The sequence below is a fragment of the Paralichthys olivaceus genome, chromosome 4 (genome assembly GCF_024713975.1).
Source record: "Paralichthys olivaceus isolate ysfri-2021 chromosome 4, ASM2471397v2, whole genome shotgun sequence".
Lineage (NCBI taxonomy): Eukaryota > Metazoa > Chordata > Actinopteri > Pleuronectiformes > Paralichthyidae > Paralichthys > Paralichthys olivaceus.
Window position 1 is genome coordinate 497,501 of NC_091096.1, and position 25,000 is coordinate 522,500.

The following is a 25,000-nucleotide window of genomic DNA, read 5'->3' on the forward strand; positions in this document are numbered from 1 at the left end:
GACCACTTCTTCTGCAGGAACTCCTCGAACCTGCACGCACACACACACACACACAGAGAGGACACTATGATCTCTTCCATTCGTGTATGAGCTGCCGTTGTTACTCCTCCTGTTTGTCCAGCGCCATCTTGTTTGTCCCCAACACATCCAGTGGTTTATGGTTTATGTGACTCTAATGATCATAATTGACTAAATGAACATCAGCTCTACGTCCACTTTCTGACCAGAGGTGTGTTGTGTGTTGTTGTGTACCTGGTGGAGCGGACCATGCGAGCGAGCAGCGTCCTCTTCTCCTCCAAAGTGAACTGCATCACTCCTGGAGTCTCAAACTTCTGTCTGATCCACTGACACTGCTCCAGGTCATTGATGAACATGAACTCCACTCCGATGTGCTGACAGTAGGACATCTGAACACACACACACACACACACACACACACACACACACACACACACACACACACACACACACACACACACACACACACACACACACACACACACACACACACACACACAATTATTATCTTTATGATCTGGTTTTCATTATGTTTCAAACATGTTGACCATGATGTGTTTGTATAAGTTTAAATAAAGTTTATTATTATTTTATTTTGAATGTAACACTTAAATTTCAAAGTAAAAGCCTCCCAGGGTTTTCTTGAGGTTTGACAAACACCAAGTGTGTGTCCTTCCTAATCCATCAGTTATTATATTGATCATTGTCAAACTAGTAATGGGAGACAGTAGCTGGACATTGTGTCCCGATAAAACTCTGACGTTGAAACATTCTGAGAAACGATCCTAGTTAACCTCCAGGCGGCGGATGATCTCCTTCAGGGGGAGGGCGGTCTCCGAACCTCCGATGAAGGTGGTGGTGGGCAGACGAAACACTTTGTCCAGGTCAGACTCATCCAGACCGTAGAAACCTACATGTCCCCATGTCCCATGATGCAGGACAGGCCAGGAGGAGAAGGGAGGAACAAATAGAGGGAAGGAGGAGGTGAGGACAAGTTGAAGGATGGAGGCAGTGGGTGACACACAAACACACACACACAGGTAAACATGCACATGCAGCAGGTTCAGTTGGTGACGAAGGACAAGGTGATGAAAATGAAAGAATAAAAGAGAGACGTTACTATCGTTAATCTGAAACACATGAAACTGATCACAAACTACAAACTGGGACAGAAACATCTCTAATATCTTACGAGTCGTAAAGAAGAGGAGACCAGAGCTGAGGTCACAGGGTTCTGGAGGTGCAACTGATTCTGGTCTGGTTAATGTGGAGGAGCGAGTGTGGACGGCAGCAGGACAGAGGAACAGTGACAACTCAAGAGGAGACATCTACGGACAAAAATGGTCCCTGAGGTCCTTTAAGCTGATGTGGGGACTGAGTTCAATACCTGATTCAACTCAGTTCTCTCATGGACTCACTCTGACATTTTACAGATGTTTTACTAGAGGCTGCAGGAGAAGATCCAGAACATGTCCAGAGACACTGACTCAGACATTTGTTCTCACATAGGAACACGCGAGGAACACGCGAGGAACACGCGAGGAACACGCGAGGAAAACGCGAGGAACATGTCTGTGGTTGAGTTCAGGTCTGAAAACAACTATAAAGATGGTGACGTCACAGACCAATATCCTCAACATTAACGAGCTCCTTGATGATTGGTCGACCTCTGATGACCCCTGTTAATCAGCGCTGGTCTCCTGGACAACAAGCGGCGAGGAGATGATCCTGCTGCTTGTCCTTCATTTCAGTGAAACCAAAGAAAAGTCTTGACCACAGAGAGCAGCCATGGGTCATGACAGCAGCGAGTGACATGGTGATGGAGGGTTATGGACATTCAGTCAGTTCTAATCAGTTATTTGTTTATAAACCAAACAGGATATGAGACAGATGTTGTGAAGGAGAGAGGACAGATGCCGAGATAGTCGCTGCCTTCAGAGGGAACTTGTCAGATCATGGTTACGACGTGTGATCGGGTTAAAGTGGTTAAGACGGTTGAATGTCGACATTTTCCTCAGATGTATTTTGAAATCCTGAGGAAAAACATTTTCTCTGCTCTTTCTTTGCGAGCTGAACACGGAGCGTATGAGGTCGTGATCAGCTCAAGCAGACGGCGTTCATGTGGACTCATGGACACCTGAAGGCAGTCGGAGAAGGAGGAAGTTGTGTGTGAGTTTGTGTCAGACGTGAAATAAAGTTTAACCGATCAGTTTCAGAATAACATCTTCACTGTGTCCTTCAATTCAACAACAAGACGAAAACACTCGGCCGGTCAGAGACAGGACGTACTGACAGCTGGTTCATCCAATCACAAAGCTCCTGAGAAGCTGACTTCACAGCAGCCAAACAACCGACAGAAGCTGGCCCATCGAAAACAAGTTTACCTGAAGTCAACAGGAAGCCTCCCTCCTCACAGGAGGAGAAGCGTCACTCTTCATCTCCGCAAACACACAAACACAAACCGCAGCTGAGACGTTTTTATAACAAACACAATCAGGCTCCTCTGGTGTTTACCACTTCGTCTGCAGTCGACACTAAACTGTGAGTCGCACTCTGACTCTGAAACACATCGACCAAAACAAGTCAGTTAACGCACAACTACAGGACAGGGACACACACACAGCTGCCACACAACCTCACTGGGGACACGTCTTCAAACTCTGGTTTATTACTCAATGTAAACAGATGTGAGAGTAGTTTTAGGTTTTTATAAGTTTTATAGAAGAAGCTATAACTGCAGATATTGAATAATCAATAACATTTGTGATATGTTCAACAGTTTCCATGGTTAGAGCTCCAGAGCTGTTAGTGCTGCTGATCTACAAACTTCACACTGATCACATGAGAAGCCAAAAACAGAACTGACAGATTAGAACCAGCGGAGTCAAGAGAGAGAAAGTGAGGTGAGTGAGTTAATGCACAGTTTTCTGAGACGACTCGTTCATCACAGACCCACACTACATGTTCTACTGATTACTGGGCAGAGGGGGGCGCTATCAGCAGCTGGGAGCAAAAAGAGCTGACTACACGGACCAGAACACGCAGGAGACAATCAGAGGTGGTCAGAGGGACGGAGACAGAACTTGGTCGTCTGTAATAAACACAGTGAACTGTACATTTTGTTGACGTGATTGTGGTTTTCCTCTGATGCCTCCTGTGACCTCAAAGAGAAATTTCACCATGGTTCAATGTCTGAGAAAGACCTGATGTGACAGGAACCTTCAAAGATCTGATGCAGAAAATAAAAGAACATCTAGAAAATGAGGAACACGAGATGTTACGTGGTCTTATTGTTCATGTTGCTGTCATGGTCCTCACCCCTCAGGTGTCATGGTGCTGATCTGTTCTTAATAAAAGACACTGAACCACATGAAACGTCTCTTCATCCTCCCGTCCTTCGAGTGCAGAGACGTGTGCGCGAGCGCAGGAGTCCGAGGTCGATCCCGCTGTGACGGGCAACCTTCACCGCTGCAGCAGCATCTGCTCGTCGCCTCCTGACGCTCCTGCACACGTGACCTGCTCACTACCGCACAGAAAACACCACTACAGGTCGACAACTGGCTTCACAGCAGCGTCGTCATCGTTCTCGTACCTCCTACCGTTAGGACTCTCAGCCTCTCCTTGAAAACCGCCAAGTCTGGAAGGGTTGCCATCAGTGGGCAGCAAAGGGGAGAGATACCCGGACACTGTTAGTGACCTACGACCCCGCTCGACCCGACAGTTCACACCAGCAGCAGCAGCATGACCCCCGCAGCTAAATCAGAGCCAAACACCAGCGCTGGCATCTTCACGTCTCCACCATCGTTTGATTTGATCATTTACAGAAACATTGGAAGAGTCGGTTTTGAATCAGGAACGAGGTGATGGAGACGGATGCTGTCAACACCATGCTGAGGATAAACAGAAGCAAGAACCGACCAACCCACAGGTCAGCTTCACCACAGGGACCAGACTAATTCCTGAGCTCCAGGGACACAACACAGACGTCCCCTGTTTCTACTACAAACTTCAAAACTACACATGCCATGTTTCACAATCTGTGGCTGCAGCTTCCACTGGTGCTGAAGGAGAGAACTGGAAGCTGGGCGTCAGATTCTTTTCTCTTTTGACAGGACACAGTTAGTTGAAGCTGGTGATGGGTAGTTAGTTATGGTTAGTTATGGTTAGTGGCTGTAGAGCAGGTCCTCACATCTTTCTATGAGTTTAACTGAAAAACAAATGATTAACTTCAATAGATTTAATCATAAAAGCAAACTTGATCTTTGAATCATCATGTAGTTTGAAAATGTTTCGGACTGATTTACACACATTTACTTTTCCTGCCTTTGTTGTTTCCTCATTTCACATTTATGGATTTCAATCACTTGTGGGTTTTTATTCCATAAAATACTTTGTGTTACAATTTATGTATGAACATATTGTACAAATAAAGTCTTGATTAAGTTTCATAGTTTCACTATGAAAAGTGCCTTTAGATGATGTATGATATGTGATATGTGATTTGCAGCTACACACTTAAATTTGAATAAATAATTGGATTGTTAAATCTCCAGATTCAAATCAGAGATTTTAGGGTTTTTTCGGTTAAACTTGATTTATGGAAAAACAACAGCTCTTAAATCAGCGGATTTCTTGGATAAACATTATTTAAAATGGTTTTTAATTTCAAACTAAAATACAGGATGTTTGTTCTCCACTCACACGAGTAAGAAGTTTGAACCTGTTACAATCTTCAGGAATGTAAACACCAATGTCAAATCACTGCAAACTGACTGACACACAATGACGTCATGTGTTCCTGTATCTGAAGAGGAGTTAATAACAGACAGTAACTGACACAACTAACAGCCACGACCAACATCTCAGAAACACGTGTGCTCAGACGCTGCACACGTCAGAGCAGCTGGTTTCCTGACGCCTCAACCACAGGGTTAGCACAAAGCTAACAGCTCTTTAGCACAAAGCTACAGCTCACATGCACAAAGCTAACAGCTCACACACGAGGTCAGCGGTCCACAAGCTAACAGCTCACAAGCTAACAGCTCACAAGCTAACAGCTCACAAGCTAACAGCTCTCAAGCTAACAGCTCACAAGCTAACAGCTCTCAAGCTAACAGCTCACAAGCTAACAGCTCACAAGCTAACAGCTCTCAAGCTAACAGCTCACACACTAACACACATTTTTTGGGAACTTTTTCCTCCTTGGTGTGGAAACGATTTAATTTTCATAACAGAGAAAAGTTTCAGTTTTGTTTCTCTAAGTTTCAGAAGATTTGATGGATAGAAAGTTCACAGAAAAGTGTGACAACAGATTCAGAATTAAGTTTCAGACTTGAACTAAATCCAGAAACCTAACCCCCTCTAATTATTCCCTTTAACTCAGAACCTTTTCAGGGTTCATTTAATAAGAGTTTCACTTACATTCATCTGGTACAAGATCAAGTTTCAGAGAAAGTTCTTGTACGTGAGAACATTCGAGGTTTGGAACTAGCTCCAGCAGGGCTGCACGATATTAGAAAACATGCCATGAGGTTGGTGAACACTGCGATGACGATGAGACGTGCGATAAATAAACTAATGCTGCAGTATTAAGTGTTTCACTGCTTTAGACCTCACGCAGTGAGCGGTCTTTGCAGACACTGAAATAAAAATGAAAGAATTATTTCCATTCCAGTAACATTGAAAACATTGTGGGGCGGACCTGAGGGAGACATGCACAGCTCCACCAGGTTCACTGACTGGATCGCATGTGTTAGACCGTGAAAAGTATTTTTTTCTTTCTGTCAGTTATTTAATGCTCGTCTCTTTGTCTCTATCCTTCACGCTTGTGCCAACCGCACCGAGACAACCCGACCTGTCAATGATCTGAACATCTTTGATTCAGTTCAAGTCGTCTTTTGCAAAACGTATATCGCGCATGTTGATATCGATTCTATATATCGTGCAGCCCTAAACTCCAGCTGGAGTTTTATGAACATTCATTGGACCTTGGTCCAAAAAAACCTTTCAATGTACAAGAAGGTTTCAGCTCCAAGACAAAGTTTCAGAAAACTTTCCTCTGATGATCAGAGAGTTTTCGAAAGAGACGGCCTGCGAGGCAGACCGGAGAGAGACCAGGGGAACGAGGGGAAATTAAAAGACGAGTGTTGTCTCGGGGGTTAGCTCCTCACCCAGTTTGTCGGAGGAGGTGATAATGTCAGTGGGGACATGCGAGTCCAGATCGGCGTCCATGATGCCGAGAGGGTCCAACTGGGCCACATGGTGCCCTCGGATCTACAGGGGAGTGACAACAGCACAGATCCCACCCGGGAAGAGGAGGAAGAGGAGGATTGAATGAAGTGAAGGGGAGAGGGTGAGGAGAAGGAAGCTCAATGCAACGACAGAAGGGAAAGAGAGAGGCAGGAGGATGTGGAGAGGTGAGTGGATGAGAAGCAGGACGGAGCGGAAACAGATCCACAACGAAACAAGGTTTGAAGAAAGGAAAGGAGGATTGGACGAGAGCAGGGAGGAAGAAGAAAAAGAGAGAGATTCAACATAAGGAAGAGAGGAGAGGAGAGAGAGAGAGAGAGAGAGGGGGTGGGAGGGAAGAGCAACATTAACACACAGGTTTTGTTTGTTTGTTTGTTTTGTCGTTCTCACCGACGTCCTGGAAGCCGGTATTCACAGGAGCATCATCAAAATTCACACAGCTGATTCCCAGAGGATCCAACTGAGCATTATGATGCCCCATCACCTAAACACACACACACACACACACACACACACACACACACACACACACACACACACACACACACACACACACACACACACACACACACACACACACACACACACACACACACACACACACACACACACACACGCCTGGTTATCACACAGATGGCCCTGACGACTGGAGGTCCTCACAGGTCACTTGTGCGTGAAGTTTGATGCACAATCAACTTTACATAATCGTTTATCTGTTGCTATGGTAACGCTGCCTTCACTTCACTGTCGAGGGTAAATATATTAGTTTCAGTTATTTACCTTCTGAAAACAGACGCCATCTGCTGGTAGACACAAACTAACAGGATAATGTTGTTTTCATGTTTAAATCGAGCTAAAATTTAAATTAAAAAAAAAAATATTAATAATTTTTGCAGCAGAAAGTCGAGGACTTCGACCTCATCACGTCGGTATGATGTCATAACATTTATTACATATGGGGAAAAACTTAACATGCGGGAGAAGAGACGAGCAGAGAAACATTTTCATATCTAATATGAAGTATTTGAAGATTCTCCAGGAAATGACATCACCGTCAGGTCAGAGGTTAATGTTTAGTCCTTCATGTGACCATTAAACAGCCAATGATAGAATTGTTCCTCTCAATTTAAATATTTGTGTAATGTGAGGTCACTTCCTCTTTCAACACATTAGTATTCTAACCCTTCACTGAGTTCTGTCTAATTATATCTTCTGAGCAGCTCACGCTAGTTTAGCTGCTTCTTCACGTGATCTCACGTAGAGCTGAGAGTTAAACTGTCTTCATGCAAAAATAAACAGTCGGTTGTATTATTTGAATCCTTTATGTTTTCAGTTTAACAGCTGATTTTATCTTATATAAGAGTTAAGTTAGAAATGTGAATGATTAGTTACTGACTTGTTTGTGAGTCTGGATCACATGACACTTCCTTAAGATGGTGAACCTCACTTCCATTTTAAACGAAAAGGTCGAGTTGTATCTTTCTTATCTTGTTTCATACTTACATGGTGTTTGTCGTGTTTAACATCACAGGTAACATGTGACCCGTGATGACCTCCAGTAACGACACCTGGAATCAACGTTTCTCAACATCGATGACACGTGTCAGAACGTGTTATTATTAATAAACTCATGTTTATGTTATTACAATGGGAAACTGTATAATACCATGAAAACATTTGAAACAATGTTTTCAGTGATCAGACGGTGGCGCTAATGAGCTCCATGTGATGGGACTATCTGCAGGAAAAAACAAGTTTATTGTCATAATATCAATCATTGACTATCTATCAGGGATCCATAAATATTGATGACAACATTTCACAGAATCAGCGGCCGTATGGAATCGCACCTGGTACGCCCTGATGAGCGACTGGACGGCGAGGTGATCCTCCACCAGCTTCTCCACGTTAGGCTGAGCTCCAACCAGAGACGAGAGCTGAGGAGCGACGAGGCTCGACGAGGCCGCAGACAGACCCAGAGGAGACTGGTAGGCTGCACCAGGAGGAGCGCCCGCGTTGGCGTTGCGGAAAAACACATCCCACGACTGGAGGAGGAGGAATGAGAACATGTTCATGTTAATAACCACAGAAATAAAACAACAGAGAAGGAGCAGCGTGTGAGACTGTATAACACTAAAGCTGTTTTCAGACATCAACTGAACCACACACATGGTCCTCACATGTTCCTCACATGTTCCTCACATGTTCTGTATGTGAGAACAAATGTCTGAGTCAGTGTCTCTGGACATTTTCTGGAATTTAATTCATACTTATTCTAAAAGTGATTGACAGCTCTTCACCTCTTCTATTAAAAACCTTTTCCTTCACCAGCTGCTGCAGAAACTTCCACGTCTGTTCTGACAAAGACAGAAAACAGAGACGTTCATTTGATTCTCTGTCTCTTTCACAAACGCTCTCAGCTCAGGATCAGTCTGCAGGAGACTCCCTCCACTTTGTTCTGGGAATGATTAAACACCAATCTGAAGGATGACTCAGTCTGGTGGAAGGCAAACCACATGTCTACACAACATGACTCCACAACATGACTCCACAACATGTCTACACCACATGTCTACACCACATGTCTACACAACATGACTACACAACATGACTACACAACATGACTACACAACATAACTGCACAACTTCACAACCACAACCTTTAAATGACGGCATAAAACTCTGAGTCTCAGACGACATCCACAGTAATGTTTTAGTTTCAAATTCATCTCCGTCCAGACGAGCGTTTTGCCTCCACATCAGAAATAACCTCTGTCCACACCAACACCTGAAAACACAGGTCACATGACCATTCTCGTACACTGGTCATGTGATGTAAACTAAAACACTACTCACGAGGAACAGTGACGGTTAAAAGTCAGAGTCAGATTTCTTTTGTTGGAGCGACGATTAGGTGGAACTGTTACTGACACGTATGAGTTTGAAAACTCATCGCTGTTGCTATGGTTACAGCTGGAGTTCTCCTGAATCAGAGACTTGTGTAAACTGGTCTCGTCTGGTTTTGTGTTTTAGTCTGAACACAAACTGGGACTTGAGTAAACAATGACGCTCACGTCTTCTTCTGATTGGCTCTCATCAGTCACATGACTCGACCACCAGCGGTGAATACAAAGCGACGCTAACACTTCCTGTCAGTTCCACCTCGTCGTTCTGATCTGATCGATGTGACTCTGAGTTAATCCTGCTCACATCAGCTTCTTCATCACTGTGATGTTCAGCATGTGTGTGTGTGTCTGTGTGTGTGTGTGTCTAGTCCTGCAGCTCTCAGTTAGGTTAGTTTGCTAAGCTGCTAACTGCAAGGTCACACAGTGTGTAAGTTACATAACAAGTGTGACATAAACCCCCCCCACACACACACACACACACACACACACATATAATATAGATAATAAATATACGTATTTCCGCTGGTTTTACAGACACCTCCTCACTCAGTAAAACTGTGTCATGTGACAGAGCTATAATTAGCTCGTCTGTCCTTCAACACTCAGTTAAAAGTGACCCTGAAGACAGATCACTGAAAACACCACCTTTAGGGGGCGCTGCCTCTCACCTGCTGTGGCTCCTTCATGGCTCTGCTGCTCTAAACCTGTTACTGAGGTCATATGATTAAAACTGCTGATTAACTACAAAACACACACAGTGTGTATTTGTACACACACATTAATACACGTCCTGTTGGTGAGTCATGTCCTCACCATCGTAAAGTACGCTTCTCTCTCTGTGATGAAACTGTCTGACACGTTTCTACATGTTGTGACAATGAGGGATATTCAGCTGCAACACGACACTTCACCACTAGATGTCACTAGATTCTGAAAAGATTTCTATGAGATTTTGTGGAGGGTCATGACTCCAGAAGAATTCGTATGATTGATCCAGGAAAATGTGAAGATCCAGGATTGTTGTTTGAGGATGTCTCTCCGAACATCATACGAGGTGGTTGTTGAGAAGCCTGAGTATAAATCTAATGTAACCTTCAGTTCATATTTCTGAAGTGTAGCCAAAGCTGAATTATGTCCAAAGAAACATTTAAACTTTAAGCACAGCTGCTGCATGAACCCAATGTTCTAAATAATTCCCAGAGTTTATGTCTGAAAACAGCTCATAATGGTTGTGCTATTCATCTTCCACACCAGTAGGGGGCTCAACTGCTCCTTACCTTGTGAACACTCTTTGGGTTCTCCAACCAGGCGTAGTACATCTCCTCCACGTAGTTGGAGCTCGTCCCGTTCAGGAACGGCTCAGAGGCCACCGGTGCTGAGTAGCACCTAATTGGCTGAAACGTCCTTGTGCTGCCTGTGGAGGCAACTGTGATTGGCCGCTGCTGGCCAACAGTCTGAGCCGCCTGCGAGGCGGTGAGCGGACGCAACCGCGCCGCACAAGTCCTTAAACGATGCATAAGCAGTCCTTAAAGTATCACACACACGGAGGTGGTGGTCGGTCCGACGGGCCGGACGTTCCTCAACTTCAGAAGAACGGAAGGAAATAAAACTCCACAAGGTCACAACCCGGAAAGAGAGCGATGAAGGACAAGTCCACTGGTCCGTCTGTCCACTGTTGAGAGAGAGACACTGTGTTAGAGAGAGAGAAAGAGTGAGGCAGCACAACAACCCCACATATGATCTCATCAAACACGAAGGGAAGAACAAGAGGAGAAGAAGAACCTGACATGGCCATAAAACCTCCTGATCTGGTTCTTCTCTGAAAACAAACCAAATAAACCATTTGAAACATGTTCGGAGGTGAAAGTGAAACATATTCATGACTTCAGCCTGAGACAGGAGCCGAGGAATAAAAAACGCATCAGACGATGAGAGGATTTAAAAACCAGAAGAAAAGAGTCAAGAGCTGCTAATATGTTAATGAAAAGAAAAAAACGAAAAGGTTCCTGACGTGTTCCTCACATGTTCTGCAGGTTCTGGATGTCAGAACAAATGTCTGAGTCAGTGTCTCTGGACGTGTTCTGGATCTTCTCCTGCAGCTTCTAGTGAAACATCTGTAAACTGTCAGAGTGAGTCCGTTTGAGAAAACATCTGGAACCTTCTCAGTGAGCGAGTGGGCGTGTCTCTGAGGTTTCTAAGTCAGAGTTTAGACGTCATGTCCCGCCTCCTGCTGCTCTACAGGCTCCACCCCTCACCTGAACGTCCCCACATGTTCCTGTTGTTGTGAACGAGTCGACAATCTGCTGCTTCACAGGACACGATCACAGTGATGTCACAGTGAGGTCTCACAGTGAGGTTTCACAGTGATGTCACAGTGATGTCACAGTGAGGTCACAGTGATGTCACAGTGATGTCACAGTGAGGTCACAGTGAGGTCACCTGAACCTCGTGTTAAGTTTACCTTCAGGACTCTTTAATCCAAACACCTGAACTGTGACCCGGGTTATTTCCGGTGTGTCACGTGCCGCTCTGTGTTTTGACCTTGTTCACTCTCCACTCCCTGTCCCTCCCTCCGGCCTGGACCCGCCCCCGACCTGCCGAAGCCAAGCCCCGGTTGGCTGCCTGAAGCACATTGCGCCCTGTGATTGGCCACCGCTAGTTATCATTGGCCACTCGAACTGTCAATCATTGTGTCCTCTCACAAGTCAAGAGGAACTTGATTCTTCATCAACAGACTTGAATTCAGCTGATTAGCCTGTGATTAGCATCAGAGCTAACAGGCAGGTGATGGAATTAGCAGACTAGCTCAGCAGAAACAGTTACCATCATCAGCACGCTAGCTAGCTAGCCGTTAGACGGGTGCAAAATGAGTTCACTAACAGAAGCTAGCTGAAGAAGCTAACTTTAGCCGTTTCCTTCGTGGTTTCACCGACTGTGTCAGCGGGTGTTCGGACCGATGAGCTCCGGACTCACGGTGCTCTAACCAGGCTGTGTTAGCTAACACGCGGCTAACATGCTAACGGTTTCTTTCTTTTTCAGATTCATCAAAACCTTTGATTTTCATTTTCTCCAAACCGGAAGCACACAATGTCTCCGTGTCGCGGAGCAGCAGAGCCCGTGTCCCCGCGGACACGAGCCCCGGTTACTGACCTCAAGAAACGCGTTTCAGCGGCTCCCCGCTCGGCCGGTATCCCGGATGCCCTTCGCCTCTCCCGGTGAAACGATGACAACTCCGGGCGCGTCGCCTGGAAGCGAGGCCTGCGTGGAAGTGACGCACACAGATGACGTCATGCCGCACAGTGACACAGGGGCGTGGTCTCATGTCAATACAAATAAACAAAAACACAATTTATGCAAATTGAAAAACGTTAATTTAGGTTTAATGAAATATTTTAAAATGTTATATTTACATTATATTATAGTCTGACATCATCACACCATCTCTTTTTAGTGTTTTTACATTTTATGATTTAATTCAAATATAAAGAAACTATAATCCTACATATTTCATATTCTACATATCAAACATTTTGTTATGGTATGTATTGTTTTAATATTTAAATTATCTCTTTATTTGTTATTAGTTTAAATTATTATTTCAAAATGGTATTCTACTGTCTATTCTTGGCCATTTTAAGATGTTATATTTAACTCTTTAAAATAGAAATACATATTTAAACTTTCTAAATGATCATGACATCACTCATGTAATAATGCAGTATTTATTATACTTATGGATTAAGAAAAAAACATCTACAGATTGTTTAAGGTCTTTAATATTTCATGAGGTGAATTTGTGTTTAATCACATCACACACACGTTCTGAGAGATCACCGGGTCGGAGAACTCGTGGCTTCGTACAGTGTGAATCTGAACAAGCTTCATCTTTACAAAAAAACTACATTCTGTTTGAATAAACTTTATTACATCATGACAGGAAGCTGCAGGAAGAGGCTGAACGTTCACAGCAAACAGCACCTGAACGCAGCGCGACTTTTGGCATGACTGCAGACCTGCTCCATGCCTGTTACCATAGTGACATCAAACTGTCCATGTACATGACAGAAACCTCCAAAGAGGAGCAGCCAACATGTCTGAGATCAGTGACTAAAGCAAACACTGCACAAAAATGTAATCCTATAGAAAATCAATGATCATAGAGACTGCGATGAGATTCTCCGTGTGGTCATGGAGATATCAGTCATACTGTTGTCATTCACCTGCTGTGGTTCAGCTCACACACGTTCAACACAAACACAACTGAACTTCACATTGAGGCCTCACATGTGAAGTAGAAGTTACTTTACCACAGTGAAGTGTATGATTAAGTAAAATTATAAGAATATCAGGGTGAAAATATACTTAAAGTACCAAAAGTAAACCACTGGTTATGCAGATATCAGAATGGTATATCATATTGTTTGATGATAATTATTGATACATGATCACTTTAATGATAAAGGCGGCTAACTGTAAAATACCTTCAGAGTGGATGAGTTGTTCCACAGTCGTTCACTCAGAGGATCAGTCTGCTGGATTTGTATTGATTTTATATTCTAGAGAAACTCAACATGTGCCGACTCAAACCAGCAACATATCTTCTGAGCCTATTCACACGTCAACCTCTGACAACATTACAAATAATAAAGTGATGGATAAATTCATTAGAAAATTCCAATGAACAAGTGTTGAAACCTTTTGGTTTGGTTTGATTTGTTGTGAATCACACGAGTGTGAGTTGAACAGGAGGAGACAGTTGGTTTGAATCTGCACATGAGCTTTGTTATATTTAAACTGAGAAGCAGCAGAAGAATCTGTTCACCATCTGTAACCTGATGCTCTCTTGAACTTTGACTTCAGCTGCTCTCATGTCTCTAAATAACTTCTGTCTGTTCTCTTTTCTCAGGAATCAACTTCAGGAGGAAACTGTGATCGCGTTCATTTTCTTTTAGCAACAAAACAATCAAACACAAAATTAGCCCTGTAAGTAACTGACATAATCCTGCGCCAGCTCCTTGTATCTGTGCAAATCAAAAATATACTAAAGCAGATCAAAACATCGTCACATGACACAGTGCAGACAGGTTCATTCATTGTAGTGACGACGCTCCGAGTCACAGGAAGGTGACTTGAAGGTGACAGGCCTGTCAGTTTCCTGTGGCGTAAAGATCCCTGGTTAGAGTGACAGTGTCAGAGCAGGACAATGTTGAGGGACTGTGATGGAGGCTGCCGTGTGTTCACGACTACAGAGAAACTAAAGGATCAGGATCAGTCCTCAGTCCAGACCTCAGGGTCCCGATGTTTCCTTCAGATGGTGTTGGAGTTAAGGCAGCAGAGACAGGAAGTCCACACGTTTCCAGGACCTTTATGAGGCATCATTTCCACCTTAAAGACACGTCAACACTGTCAGACATTCTAACTGTGGGATGTTCCAGCATCAAACTGAATCCTGCATCAAACTATACCTGAAACTTCATGTGTGAATATGATTCAAAATCTGAGATCCAGTATGACACATGTTCTTTAACATGGATCCAAACCAAACACAAAAGTCAAATACTAAATTTAGAAAATCCTAAAATAACCATGTCCTAGGGCGTAGTTTACGGGGGGCGGGGTTAGAACTCCTCCAATTACCCAGAATGTTACTGGAATATTTGGTCCATTATATTGGACATTATCCATATATCCATTATACAAAGGAGTACAAAAATCAGTGATGTCTTTCATCTCAAATTGTCTAAAATATTTTTCCAGATAAAAATAATCCTAATTCCAATACCTTTCAGTGAAATTGTTCTATTTGGTCTGTTACTCTGCTTCCTGATTAACTAAGATGACAACGATAAAGTGATCGAAAGGTGGCCGGTGTCGGTACAAGTCGCTCACAAGGTTTCGTCTGAGCAATGTCGGGCCACAGATTTAACCTGAGCAGATCCAGAACATCCCAGAGATCAGCTCAACAGTGCTTCAGTGTTTCCATTTCCTTTGTGATAAAACAAAACAACCACACAAGTCCAAATCCAGATCCAGATCCAGGTCCAGGTCCAGGTCCAGATCTGAAGGAGAGGAACTGAAAACCAGAGGAGCTAGGACTCAGACAGTGTTGCATACTGGGATTTTACAATTCTGGAGAGACAGAGCGCCGGGCGGAGCTGAGTGGTGGAGACCAAGTGCACCTGCACAGCAGCAGCAGCAGGGGTGTGTTACATTCCTATGACAGTGCTGAGCAGAGGGGAGGTGACATCAGACAGCACCAATCTGTCTGAGTGAAGCATCTCACCCTCCATCTTTTTTAATCATTACGTAGCATGTGGTATCATGTGGTAGCTACATGCTATCTTGCATTTAGTTAAATAATATTTTTAAATGTTTCTCAGTTTGAAGCGATATGTTGGAAACATTCAAATGCTTTGAACAACTTTTTGAGCTAATAGCTAGTTAGCTAGCTTGCCCCGGACGTGAAGACAGAAATGTGATTGGATGGTTTGTGACAGATGATGTTTCACCTGAAGGAGTTTTTAAAGAAAGAAAGAAAGACTGTAGGGGGCAGTAGTTGCTTCCTGTTTGTTCTGCTAAATTCCCAGTCCAGCCTGACTCAGTTTCCTGATCGTCCATTTCCTCGTCCGGGTGTCAGCTGCTGTCTTAGCTACAAAATCATTTCCTGGCTGTTGCTAGGTTACGAGCTCCGAGAGGACAGGGATTGAAGAAAAAGAAGAGACGAAGAAGACGGGCGCCACCCAGGTGGTCCGGGCCTGGTGATTGGTTAAACAGGGGGAGCAGGGGCGGGTCTCTGAGGCACCAGAGGCTGTGATGCAGCAGAAGGTTTTGGTTTTCTGAGGAGGAAATAAAAAAACTGTCAACACCTCTGATGCCAAAACCTTAAAATCTCCTTTAGACTTTTCTGCTTCTACAAAAGTGTTAAACAAACTACACACATGGAATTCAGAGTTTAAGCTGCTGGAAGGTGGATTTTATCTCTAATAGACCAAACTGCTGCAAAGTTAGCTGTGAGCTATCTCAGAGGAGAAAACAGGAGCTGTATTGTTCTTACAGAGGAGGAGGAGGAGGCCTCAGAGCGTAAGATGGAGCTGTCCTGCTGTTCTCCGCCACCTGATCACACACAAACACACACACACATTTTATTATTAGTTGGGAAAACTTTATTTTACTGAGGAGGCTTCATGTCCACACAGATGAAACTGTGTTGATGACTTGTTGGGAGTCGAACCAAAGATTAAACATTTTTTTCCTTCAGGGTAAAAATCAGAGACACATAAAACCAGGTCAGACCAAAGAAAGTGATAAAGTGGAAATAAAGATGGTAGACATGTCACTTCCTCTAGAAACAAGGTGGAAATATCTCAGATATGAACAATATCGTGGTGCTGACGTCATTTGGAGTCAGAGTCGGTGCGGTAGTGATCGTGACACATGACTCTCGACCAATCCTGAGTCAGTCTCAGCTGTCAATCATGACGTCATGAAGTCTGTTTTTATGTCATCAAATTATTAAATAAAACCAAACTCAGTGTCATAAGAACCTGAAGTGACAGAAACATCTTTGACAAACATTTATTTAACGTCTACTTTGATTTTTTAGTTTGGTTCATGTCCCATCTGCTAACATGGAGGAGGTTTATGATCTATACTGCAGCCAGCCACCAGGGGGATAGCCAGATCATTTGAGAGCTGCCGTGTCATCCATCTTTATTTACGGTCTATAAATAAATCTTTGAGATGAACAGGATGCAAGAAACAGCAGCAGAGTTGCAGTAGTATCACTCATATAGTTTTAAAGTAGTATTAGAGTAGAGTTGGTTCAGTGTGAGTAGAAATCAGAGTATTTTACCTCCTGTGGCGGCAGGAGCTGAGCGTGGTGCTTCACATGGAGAGAGAGCAGAGGGTGTTAGGACTCGTTAGCTCATTAACTTCAATTAGTTCTTATGAAACATTCAAACAGAAACAAACATGAAGATCCAGAGAGGGAATCAAACACTGATGATTGATGAGCCTATTGTATAGTTGAGTGTACGACAGCGAAAGCATCCCCAGCCTTACTCTGCCTGTGATTGGTTAGTACCCGGGGCCTTTTCTTGGTTGTGTTGGTTGGTTTATGTACGAGGAGCGGTGATTGGTTAGTTAGGATGAGAATATCAGAGTCAGCCAATGACAGGCAGAGTGGGGCGGGTGATGCTCGACTCTTTGTTTGGGGTGAACTAAACATGCAAGAGTCTCACGTGTCATTGTTTCTAACACATGATGTTTCTCCCTCGTTGGACAGGATGATACCCAGTTCTCCAGGCTCCACTACACCAGTGGTGGGGACACACAGGCAGTTGAATTCTAACTAACTAACTAGCTAACTAACTAACTAACTAACTAACACTGAATTTACCATCTAAAGATTAAATAAATGATCTATAGGTTGAGTCCCTCATCCGTATCTTAAAGCTAGGGTTGGTAATCCTTGAGAAGCAACAGCAGGCTACACGATACATCCCAGCCCCTCTGGTCTTTTCTCTGAGCTCACAGAGTATCACCCCGACACACCCGCTCAGCTGCTACACTCACCCCCTCTTTGACGATATTGCCGGCGTTGCCCCGGGCAACAGATGGAGGCTGCGCTCTGGGCGGAGGTCCTCTGATGGGATTGTCTGAAGCTGCACCGTCAGCTCTGAAGACAGGAAGTGACGAAACGTTAACAATGAAAAAATGTGATTCAACCTCAGCAACAACAAACCCTTCATGTTTGTACAAGTGGAGACGCATCGTCCATCTTTATTTACAGTCTACGGAAAATGACCAAGAGAAGAATAAGAGTTCGACTGATCGTAGTGTGTTTCCCCCGAAAACAAAAAAACCTACGATCCACAAATTCCACAGCGACACCTCAGACCTCTGCTCGCTCCTCTGTAGGAACATGGCAGTGATAATCATACAATAAATACATATTCGTTTTCATGTCACTCCTTCCTTTTTATTTGTTTCTATGTAATATGTGCGATTTGATCTGTTTTCCTGTCGCTTCTCCTGTTGATCGCTCTGTAACCATGGAAACAGGAAAAGTCCACACTGGATGATTTGGAAATAACATGTAAGTAGTTTCTTTTACATGGTTTCTGCACCTGTTCATGAACACATCACAGGCGATGTCTGACACTGACGCTGCATCAGTTACATTAACGACACGTCGTCCTGCTGTCGAGAGCAAGTTCTCTCCTGAGTACTGACTCCCTCTAAATGCAAGTATCAGTGGTTTATAAATGTCCCAGTGTCCTTGAATACCCCACAAACGTGCGTGTGTGTGTGTGTGCGTGTGTGTGCGTGTGTGTGTGTGAGTTGTCGTATTCACACTCACTGGTATCCCTGTGACCTCTTCCTGCGGCTCAGCCCAAGTCGTCGCAGCAGCTCGTTCTTGCGCAGGAAAACAAACACACCCAGAGCGAGCAGAGGAAGGACGAGGAAGAAGAAGACGAGCAGGCCGTCTCTGAGGGACGTGTCTTTGTCTGAAGAGGACAAATTCATGTTCACTTAGACAGGAAGTGCAAGAAATGTGGAGCTTAAAATATGAAATCTGTTGAGATCACACAATGTGATTCAGTCTGTTCCACAGAGAATCTGGGCTCTGATTGGTTGCAGTGAAATTCACAGCTCTGATGTAACGAGCGTCAGGTGGTGTGGTGCTTAAAGGTGAGCGCACCGTTCCACGTGGGTCCACTGTCCACGCTGCCTCCGTAACCTTTGACCTCACAGAAGGGAGGAGCCCAGCCGTCCTTACAGTGACAGTTCTTGTTACTGTTACACACCTGACGGAGACAGAGACAGGTCAGTGTGGGATACAGACACCTGATGAGCAGGGAGACAGGTGGACGTTCTTACCCCGTGTCCGTGACATTTTCCCCCCACGTCACAATCGAACTTCATGACGTCTGCGCTGCGACATTCGAAGTTCATACACACCTGAACACCACAGAAGAAGAAATTAACATCTCTTTCCTGTCTCCCCCTCTCCCCCTCTCCCCCCTCCTTCTCACTTTGTCATCTCCACACTTGGTTCCTTCGTTCACCATCCCGGGATCAGGGACGTCTGATCCCAGCATGAAGTCCACTCCATAACACTTGGCGCCGCCGATCGGCGTGCTGATGATCGATGGTTCGATCCCAAACACCGTCACCGCCTGAACGTTGGAGCACTGCAGCTTTCCACATAGAGCGTTTCTATGGAGACCAACATGAGCATCACAAGGCTCTGGAGACATCTCAGTGTGTGTGTGTGTGTGTGTGTGTGTGTGTGTGTGTGTGTGTGTGTGTGTGTGTGTGTGTGTGTGTGTGTGTGTGTTACCTGCTCTCACACTTCTTGTAACCGTAGTTGTGGTAGCCACAGTTTCCAAAGCGGTCGCCTTTACTGTTGACGTCTTTGAAACAGATTTCAGGAGCAGCCTTCGCCTCTGAGGAGGAGAAAGGGAGGTAGAGGAAGAGGATGAAAGGAGGAAGAGGAAGAGGAAGAAGATCTGTTTCACATTTTAGGAGCGTGATGTCGTCCATGTTTATTTCCAGTCTGTGCTGTAAACACATACGTACTGGGTCCAAATATGGCCTGACACTGTCCATCATAGTGTTGACACTTCCCATTGTAACAATAGGCCTGCTGGTTCCTGCAGGCCTGTCCGTTCTGTAACACACACACACACACACACACACACACACACACACACACACACACACACACACACACACACACACACACACACACACACACACACTCAGTAATTCACACCACAGTAAAGTGTCTGTTGGTTTGTTCTTTTCAAGTCTCACCTGGACAAAGACGTCGCTCTGACAGAACAACGAGGAGCCGTTACAGAACTCTGGGAGATCACACTCATCTGTACTGGAGCGACACACTGTTCCTCCTGGTAGGTACTACCCCCCCACACACACACACACACACACACACACACAGTTTAATGACGTGTGTTTAAAGACATGTTCAGCATCACATGTTTTACTACAAGCATCCTGATAAACAGGGGCCGGATCTGAATCAGAGACTCGTGTAAACTGGTCTCGTCTGGTTTTGTGTTTTAGTCAGAACAGAAACTGAGACTTTAGTAAACGATGAGGCTCACGTTCTCTCCCTGATTGGTTCTCATCAGTCACATGACTACCAGCGGTGAGACAAAGCGTCGCTAACACTTAGACGTTAAACGTTCGTCTGAACGGAGGTCGATTTATTTTCAAAATGAAAACGTGTCAGTGCTGATGTTTCTGACACTGAGCTGATGGATCGATTATTGATAATCAGACTGTGCTGCTGGTGTTTACCTGACAGTTCGAGCAGCATTCTCCATAAGCACACTGAGCTCCAGACTTCAGCTTACATGTCTGGTACTCACAGCAGGGGTCCTCCTCACACTCCTACACACACACACACATGTGCACACACACACACACACAGTTTATCCCCCTCCATGAGACCAACACAATCTTTTTATGTTAAATTCATGTTTTGCACAGACTAAAAAATGACCTTCTGGGATCCACAGTCACACTCTTCTCCCACGTCCACTAGTCTGTTCCCACAGTAGGGGGCGCTGTAGGCCTCGTCAGGCCGCGGGACGTTCAGGAGACACGTGCCCCCTGTCAAGATCATCTTCTCAAAATCATCTGCACTGCAGCTGCTGAAGTTTCTGGATCCTCTGCAGACAGAAGGACGAGGAGGAGGTGAGGAGGAGGAGGTGGAGAGGAGAGGAGAGGAGGTGAGGAGGTGAGGAGAGGAGGTGAGGAGGAGGAGGAGAGGAGGAGAGGAGAGGAGGTGAGGAGGAGGAGGAGAGGAGGTGAGGAGGAGATGAGAGGAGGTGAGGAGGAGGAGGAGGAGAGGAGGAGAGGAGGTTAGGAGAGGAGAGGAGGAAAGAGAGGAGGAGGGAGAGGAGAGGAGGTGAGGAGGAGGAGGAGAGGAGGTGAGGAGAGGAGAGGAGGAAAGAAAGGAGAGGAGAGGAGAAATTCAAAATGAGTTGTGTGTCAAATATGAGCGATGGTTTTAATTTCAGTATTTGTGGCGTTACATTGGTGAGTAGTTGTGGGATAAGTCTGTGTGTGTGTGTGTGTGTGTGTGTGTGTGTGTGTGTGTGTATGTGTGTGTGTATGTGTGTGTGTGTGTGTGTGTCTATCTTACGTGGCTCCAGAGTTCATGATGCAGGCGTGCACAGGGCAGGTGCAGGAGCGTCCGTCGTCATGGTTCATCCCGAGGTTGTGACCGAGTTCATGAGCCACGATGGAGGCGAACGAGGGCAGGTTGTGATTGGTGAACTGAGTGAGCGAGAGAGAGAGAGACAGTAAACACAGTTGTTTCTGCTGACTCAGGAAGTTATGTACATTCTGACGTGTAAACAACTGGAGAGACAGACAGGAGGTTCGGCCAATGAGAAGACAGCAACGTACCGCGTTGATCCCGCCTCCGTGACTTCTGGAGCAGACGGTGGAGACGAACGCCATCCCTGCTGTTCCTCCAAAACTCCGCCTCCTGTATGAGACGACATGTGTGAGTCTGTGTGAGTGTGTGTGTGTGTGTTTGAGTGTGTATTTGAGTGTGTGTGTGCACTGACAGGATGAGTTGTGCCGAGTCGTGGCGTCGGCGAGGAACCAGCTCTCTCTCTCTCCACTGGGTGAAGCGACTCAGAACTTCTCCAGCGCCCCCTTCAGTGCTGATTAGGTTCTGCTGCGACCAGATCTCCAGACCAACCAGGACCACTCGAACATTCAGCTGAATGTAGATCTGAACACACACACACACACACACACACACACACACACACACACACACACACGTTGATGCTGTTGTGAACGAGTTGTTGCTGTGAAACACAAACTCTGGAGTCTACCTGGAGCTCATGTCTGAAAACAGCTCTGTGTGTGTGTGTGTGTGTGTGTGTGTGTACTTACACTGTCTATGAAGTTGGCCAGATGAACCATCTCCTCCCTCACTGCTGTGTCATTTTTGTTCATAAAGTTGTACTGTAGAGAGAACGAGAGAAAACTGTTGATGGTTTCTCTTGTTCAGCGTCAGTTACCATGGTGATTTACCAGCTTCATTACCATAGTTACAACAGATCCCCACAGTACAGGCCCCTGAACGTTGATGTGCACTCATAATGTGTGTGTGTGTCTCACCCTTTCATAGTCGACCACCAGCAGCAGCTCCACATAATGAGTCTGATGAAGAACAGCTCGCTTCACCTGGAACAAAACACAAATTATAAAGCATTGCAGTTTGTGTGTGTGTGTGTGTGTGTGTGTGTGTGTGTGTGTGTGTGTGTGTGTGTGTGTGTGTGTGTGTGTGTGTGTGTGTGTGTGTGTGTGTGTGTGTGTGTGTCAACCCACTCTGCTGTGTTGTCCGTGGTAGATTTCCTCTGGTTTGTGTTGAGCATCGTCCGTGGCGTTGCTGTGGGCGTGATCATTGTGTGGTGTTCCACAACCACGGGGCTGTGATGTCACATCCTGCAGGCGGTACACCAGGTGCTGTTCAGGGGCGGAGTCTAAGGGCTCAATACCATAACTGTCGTCTGTGAGATGTAACACTCCTCTGGAGAAAGAGACAGAAAAAACACATGTTCACAGTACCTCACTGTATATTCACAGTACCTCACTGTGTGTTTAAAGTACCTCACTGTATATTCACAGTACCTCACTGTGTGTTTAAAGTACCTCACTGTATATTCACAGTACCTCACTGTGTGTAGTACCTCACTGTATGTTACAGTACCTCACTGTGTGTAGTACCTCACTGTGTGTTTACAGTACCTCACTGTATATTCACAGTACCTCACTGTGTGTAGTACCTCACTGTATGTTACAGTACCTCACTGTGTGTAGTACCTCACTGTATGTTACAGTACCTCACTGTGTGTTTACAGTACCTCACTGTGTGTTTACAGTACCTCACTGTATATTCACAGTACCTCACTTTATATTCACAGTACCTCACAGTGTGTAGTACCTCACTGTGTGTTACAGTACCTCACTGTGTGTTTACAGTACCTCACTGTGTGTAGTACCTCACTGTATATTCACAGTACCTCACTGTATGTTTACAGTACCTCACTGTATGTTACAGTACCTCACTGTGTGTTTACAGTACCTCACTGTATGTTACAGTACCTCACTGTGTGTTTACAGTACCTCACTGTATGTTACAGTACCTCACTGTGTGTTTACAGTACCTCACTGTATGTTCACAGTACCTCACTGTGTGTTTACAGTACCTCACTGTATATTCACAGTACCTCACTGTGTGTAGTACCTCACTGTATATTCACAGTACCTCACTGTGTGTAGTACCTCACTGTATGTTCACAGTACCTCACTGTATGTTCACAGTACCTCACTGTATATTCACAGTACCTCACTGTGTGTAGTACCTCACTGTATGTTCACAGTACCTCACTGTGTGTAGTACCTCACTGTATGTTCACAGTACCTCACTGTATGTTACAGTACCTCACTGTGTGTTTACAGTACCTCACAGTATGTTTACAATACCTCACTGTATATTCACAGTACCTCACTGTGTGTAGTACCTCACTGTATGTTCACAGTACCTCACTGTATGTTCACAGTACCTCACTGTATATTCACAGTACCTCACTGTGTGTAGTACCTCACTGTATGTTCACAGTACCTCACTGTATGTTCACAGTACCTCACTGTGTGTAGTACCTCACTGTATGTTCACAGTACCTCACTGTATGTTACAGTACCTCACTGTGTGTTTACAGTACCTCACAGTATGTTTACAATACCTCACTGTATATTCACAGTACCTCACTGTATATTCACAGTACCTCACTGTGTGTAGTACCTCACTGTATGTTCACAGTACCTCACTGTGTGTAGTACCTCACTGTGTGTTTACAGTACCTCACTGTATATTCACAGTACCTCACAGTATGTTTACAGTATAATAAATACAATAAACAGTATATCCTGTCATTTCAAACGCATTGAAGATCAAACTGAAGTGTGATGAATGAGGAACATTAGTCTCGATGTAGAACGTTTTTCTCCAGATGTTCAGAGAAGCTGTTGAAACCAAACAAACATGTTCAACTGTGAATGACTGTGATGAGAAAAACACATGACATCATCAAACTGGGACGAAGACCCTGAAGAAACTGAGCACGTTTTTTATATTTGGTTGAAACGTCCCTTTAATGTCTGAACACAAACCTGTGTGTGTGTGTGTGTGTGTGTGTGTGTGTGTGTGTGTGTGTGTGTGTGTGTGTGTGTTACCTGAGGCCGTTGCAGATGCTCATAGCGACAGATGAACCCTCCATGTTCTGAACGAAGCCCCGGTAGTGACAGTGGTTCTGTAACACAAAGACACCTGAGTTATAAACACTGAACTGAGGGTGACACACACAGGAGTCCAGAGAACTCCCATCATGCATCTGTTGCTAAGAATCAACCAGATTCATTTTAGTTTCTTCAAGAAGCTTTTTGTTGCATTTATTTTGTGAGACATTTTGTCAGTGGAGGGTTCTGGACTCATCTCAGTACTTCCTGGAGGCAACAGAGCCCTGAGTACGGGCTGCAGGTATCAGTGTGGGTGCGAGGAGAGAGTGAAGTTTACAACCTGCCGATGTAATCACACTCATGCTGTGTGTGTGTGTGTGTGTTACCTGTACAGGTGGTCTGGTGGTGATCACTGATCCGTTCCGACTGTAGGAGAACACAGTGAAGTCTGCAGGAAGCAGAAGTCTGTGAACAAACCACAGCAGCAGGAGTTTTTAACATGTTTCACATCTTCATCTTCATCTTCATCGTCG

At 44.8% G+C, this 25,000-nt stretch overlaps 2 protein-coding genes across 5 annotated transcripts in view; both read right to left on the reverse strand.

Annotated features, from left to right (window-relative positions):
• The window catches only part of ogdha (oxoglutarate dehydrogenase a), an 18,061-nt gene extending 5,596 nt beyond the window's left edge, over positions 1-12,465 (reverse strand). Inside the window, exons 1-8 of one of the 3 annotated variants that reach the window (XM_069522874.1) lie at positions 12,324-12,465; positions 10,451-10,845; positions 8,118-8,312; positions 6,189-6,291; positions 3,611-3,655; positions 813-928; positions 253-407; positions 1-30 (exon numbers count right to left, since the gene is read on the reverse strand). The exon at positions 1-30 is cut by the window's left edge and continues 117 nt beyond it. In XM_069522874.1, the coding sequence (XP_069378975.1) occupies positions 1-30; positions 253-407; positions 813-928; positions 3,611-3,655; positions 6,189-6,291; positions 8,118-8,312; positions 10,451-10,690 (884 nt within the window). In that variant the 5' untranslated portion in view covers positions 10,691-10,845; positions 12,324-12,465. Of the gene's footprint in view, positions 31-252; positions 408-812; positions 929-3,610; positions 3,656-6,188; positions 6,292-6,657; positions 6,752-8,117; positions 8,313-10,450; positions 10,846-12,323 lie in introns of all 3 variants that reach the window. The other 2 variants (XM_069522875.1, XM_069522876.1) reach the window with 2 other exon arrangements.
• A 466-nt stretch (positions 12,466-12,931) lies between these two features.
• adam9a (ADAM metallopeptidase domain 9a) overlaps positions 12,932-25,000 on the reverse strand; it is an 18,201-nt gene continuing 6,132 nt past the window's right edge. The window contains exons 4-24 of one of the 2 annotated variants that reach the window (XM_069522877.1): positions 24,854-24,932; positions 24,465-24,541; positions 22,557-22,758; positions 22,347-22,412; positions 22,119-22,190; positions 21,782-21,951; positions 21,618-21,699; positions 21,352-21,485; positions 20,707-20,875; positions 20,502-20,594; positions 19,995-20,099; positions 19,758-19,848; positions 19,519-19,624; positions 19,211-19,394; positions 19,056-19,136; positions 18,877-18,982; positions 18,535-18,682; positions 17,748-17,850; positions 17,026-17,055; positions 16,228-16,286; positions 12,932-16,009 (exon numbers count right to left, since the gene is read on the reverse strand). In XM_069522877.1, coding sequence (XP_069378978.1) covers positions 15,940-16,009; positions 16,228-16,286; positions 17,026-17,055; positions 17,748-17,850; positions 18,535-18,682; positions 18,877-18,982; positions 19,056-19,136; positions 19,211-19,394; positions 19,519-19,624; positions 19,758-19,848; positions 19,995-20,099; positions 20,502-20,594; positions 20,707-20,875; positions 21,352-21,485; positions 21,618-21,699; positions 21,782-21,951; positions 22,119-22,190; positions 22,347-22,412; positions 22,557-22,758; positions 24,465-24,541; positions 24,854-24,932 — 2,227 coding nt within the window. In that variant the 3' untranslated portion in view covers positions 12,932-15,939. The remainder of the gene's footprint in view (positions 16,010-16,227; positions 16,287-17,025; positions 17,056-17,747; positions 17,851-18,534; positions 18,683-18,876; positions 18,983-19,055; positions 19,137-19,210; positions 19,395-19,518; positions 19,625-19,757; positions 19,849-19,994; positions 20,100-20,501; positions 20,595-20,706; positions 20,876-21,351; positions 21,486-21,617; positions 21,700-21,781; positions 21,952-22,118; positions 22,191-22,346; positions 22,413-22,556; positions 22,759-24,464; positions 24,542-24,853; positions 24,933-25,000) is intronic. The other variant, XM_069522878.1, reaches the window with a different exon arrangement.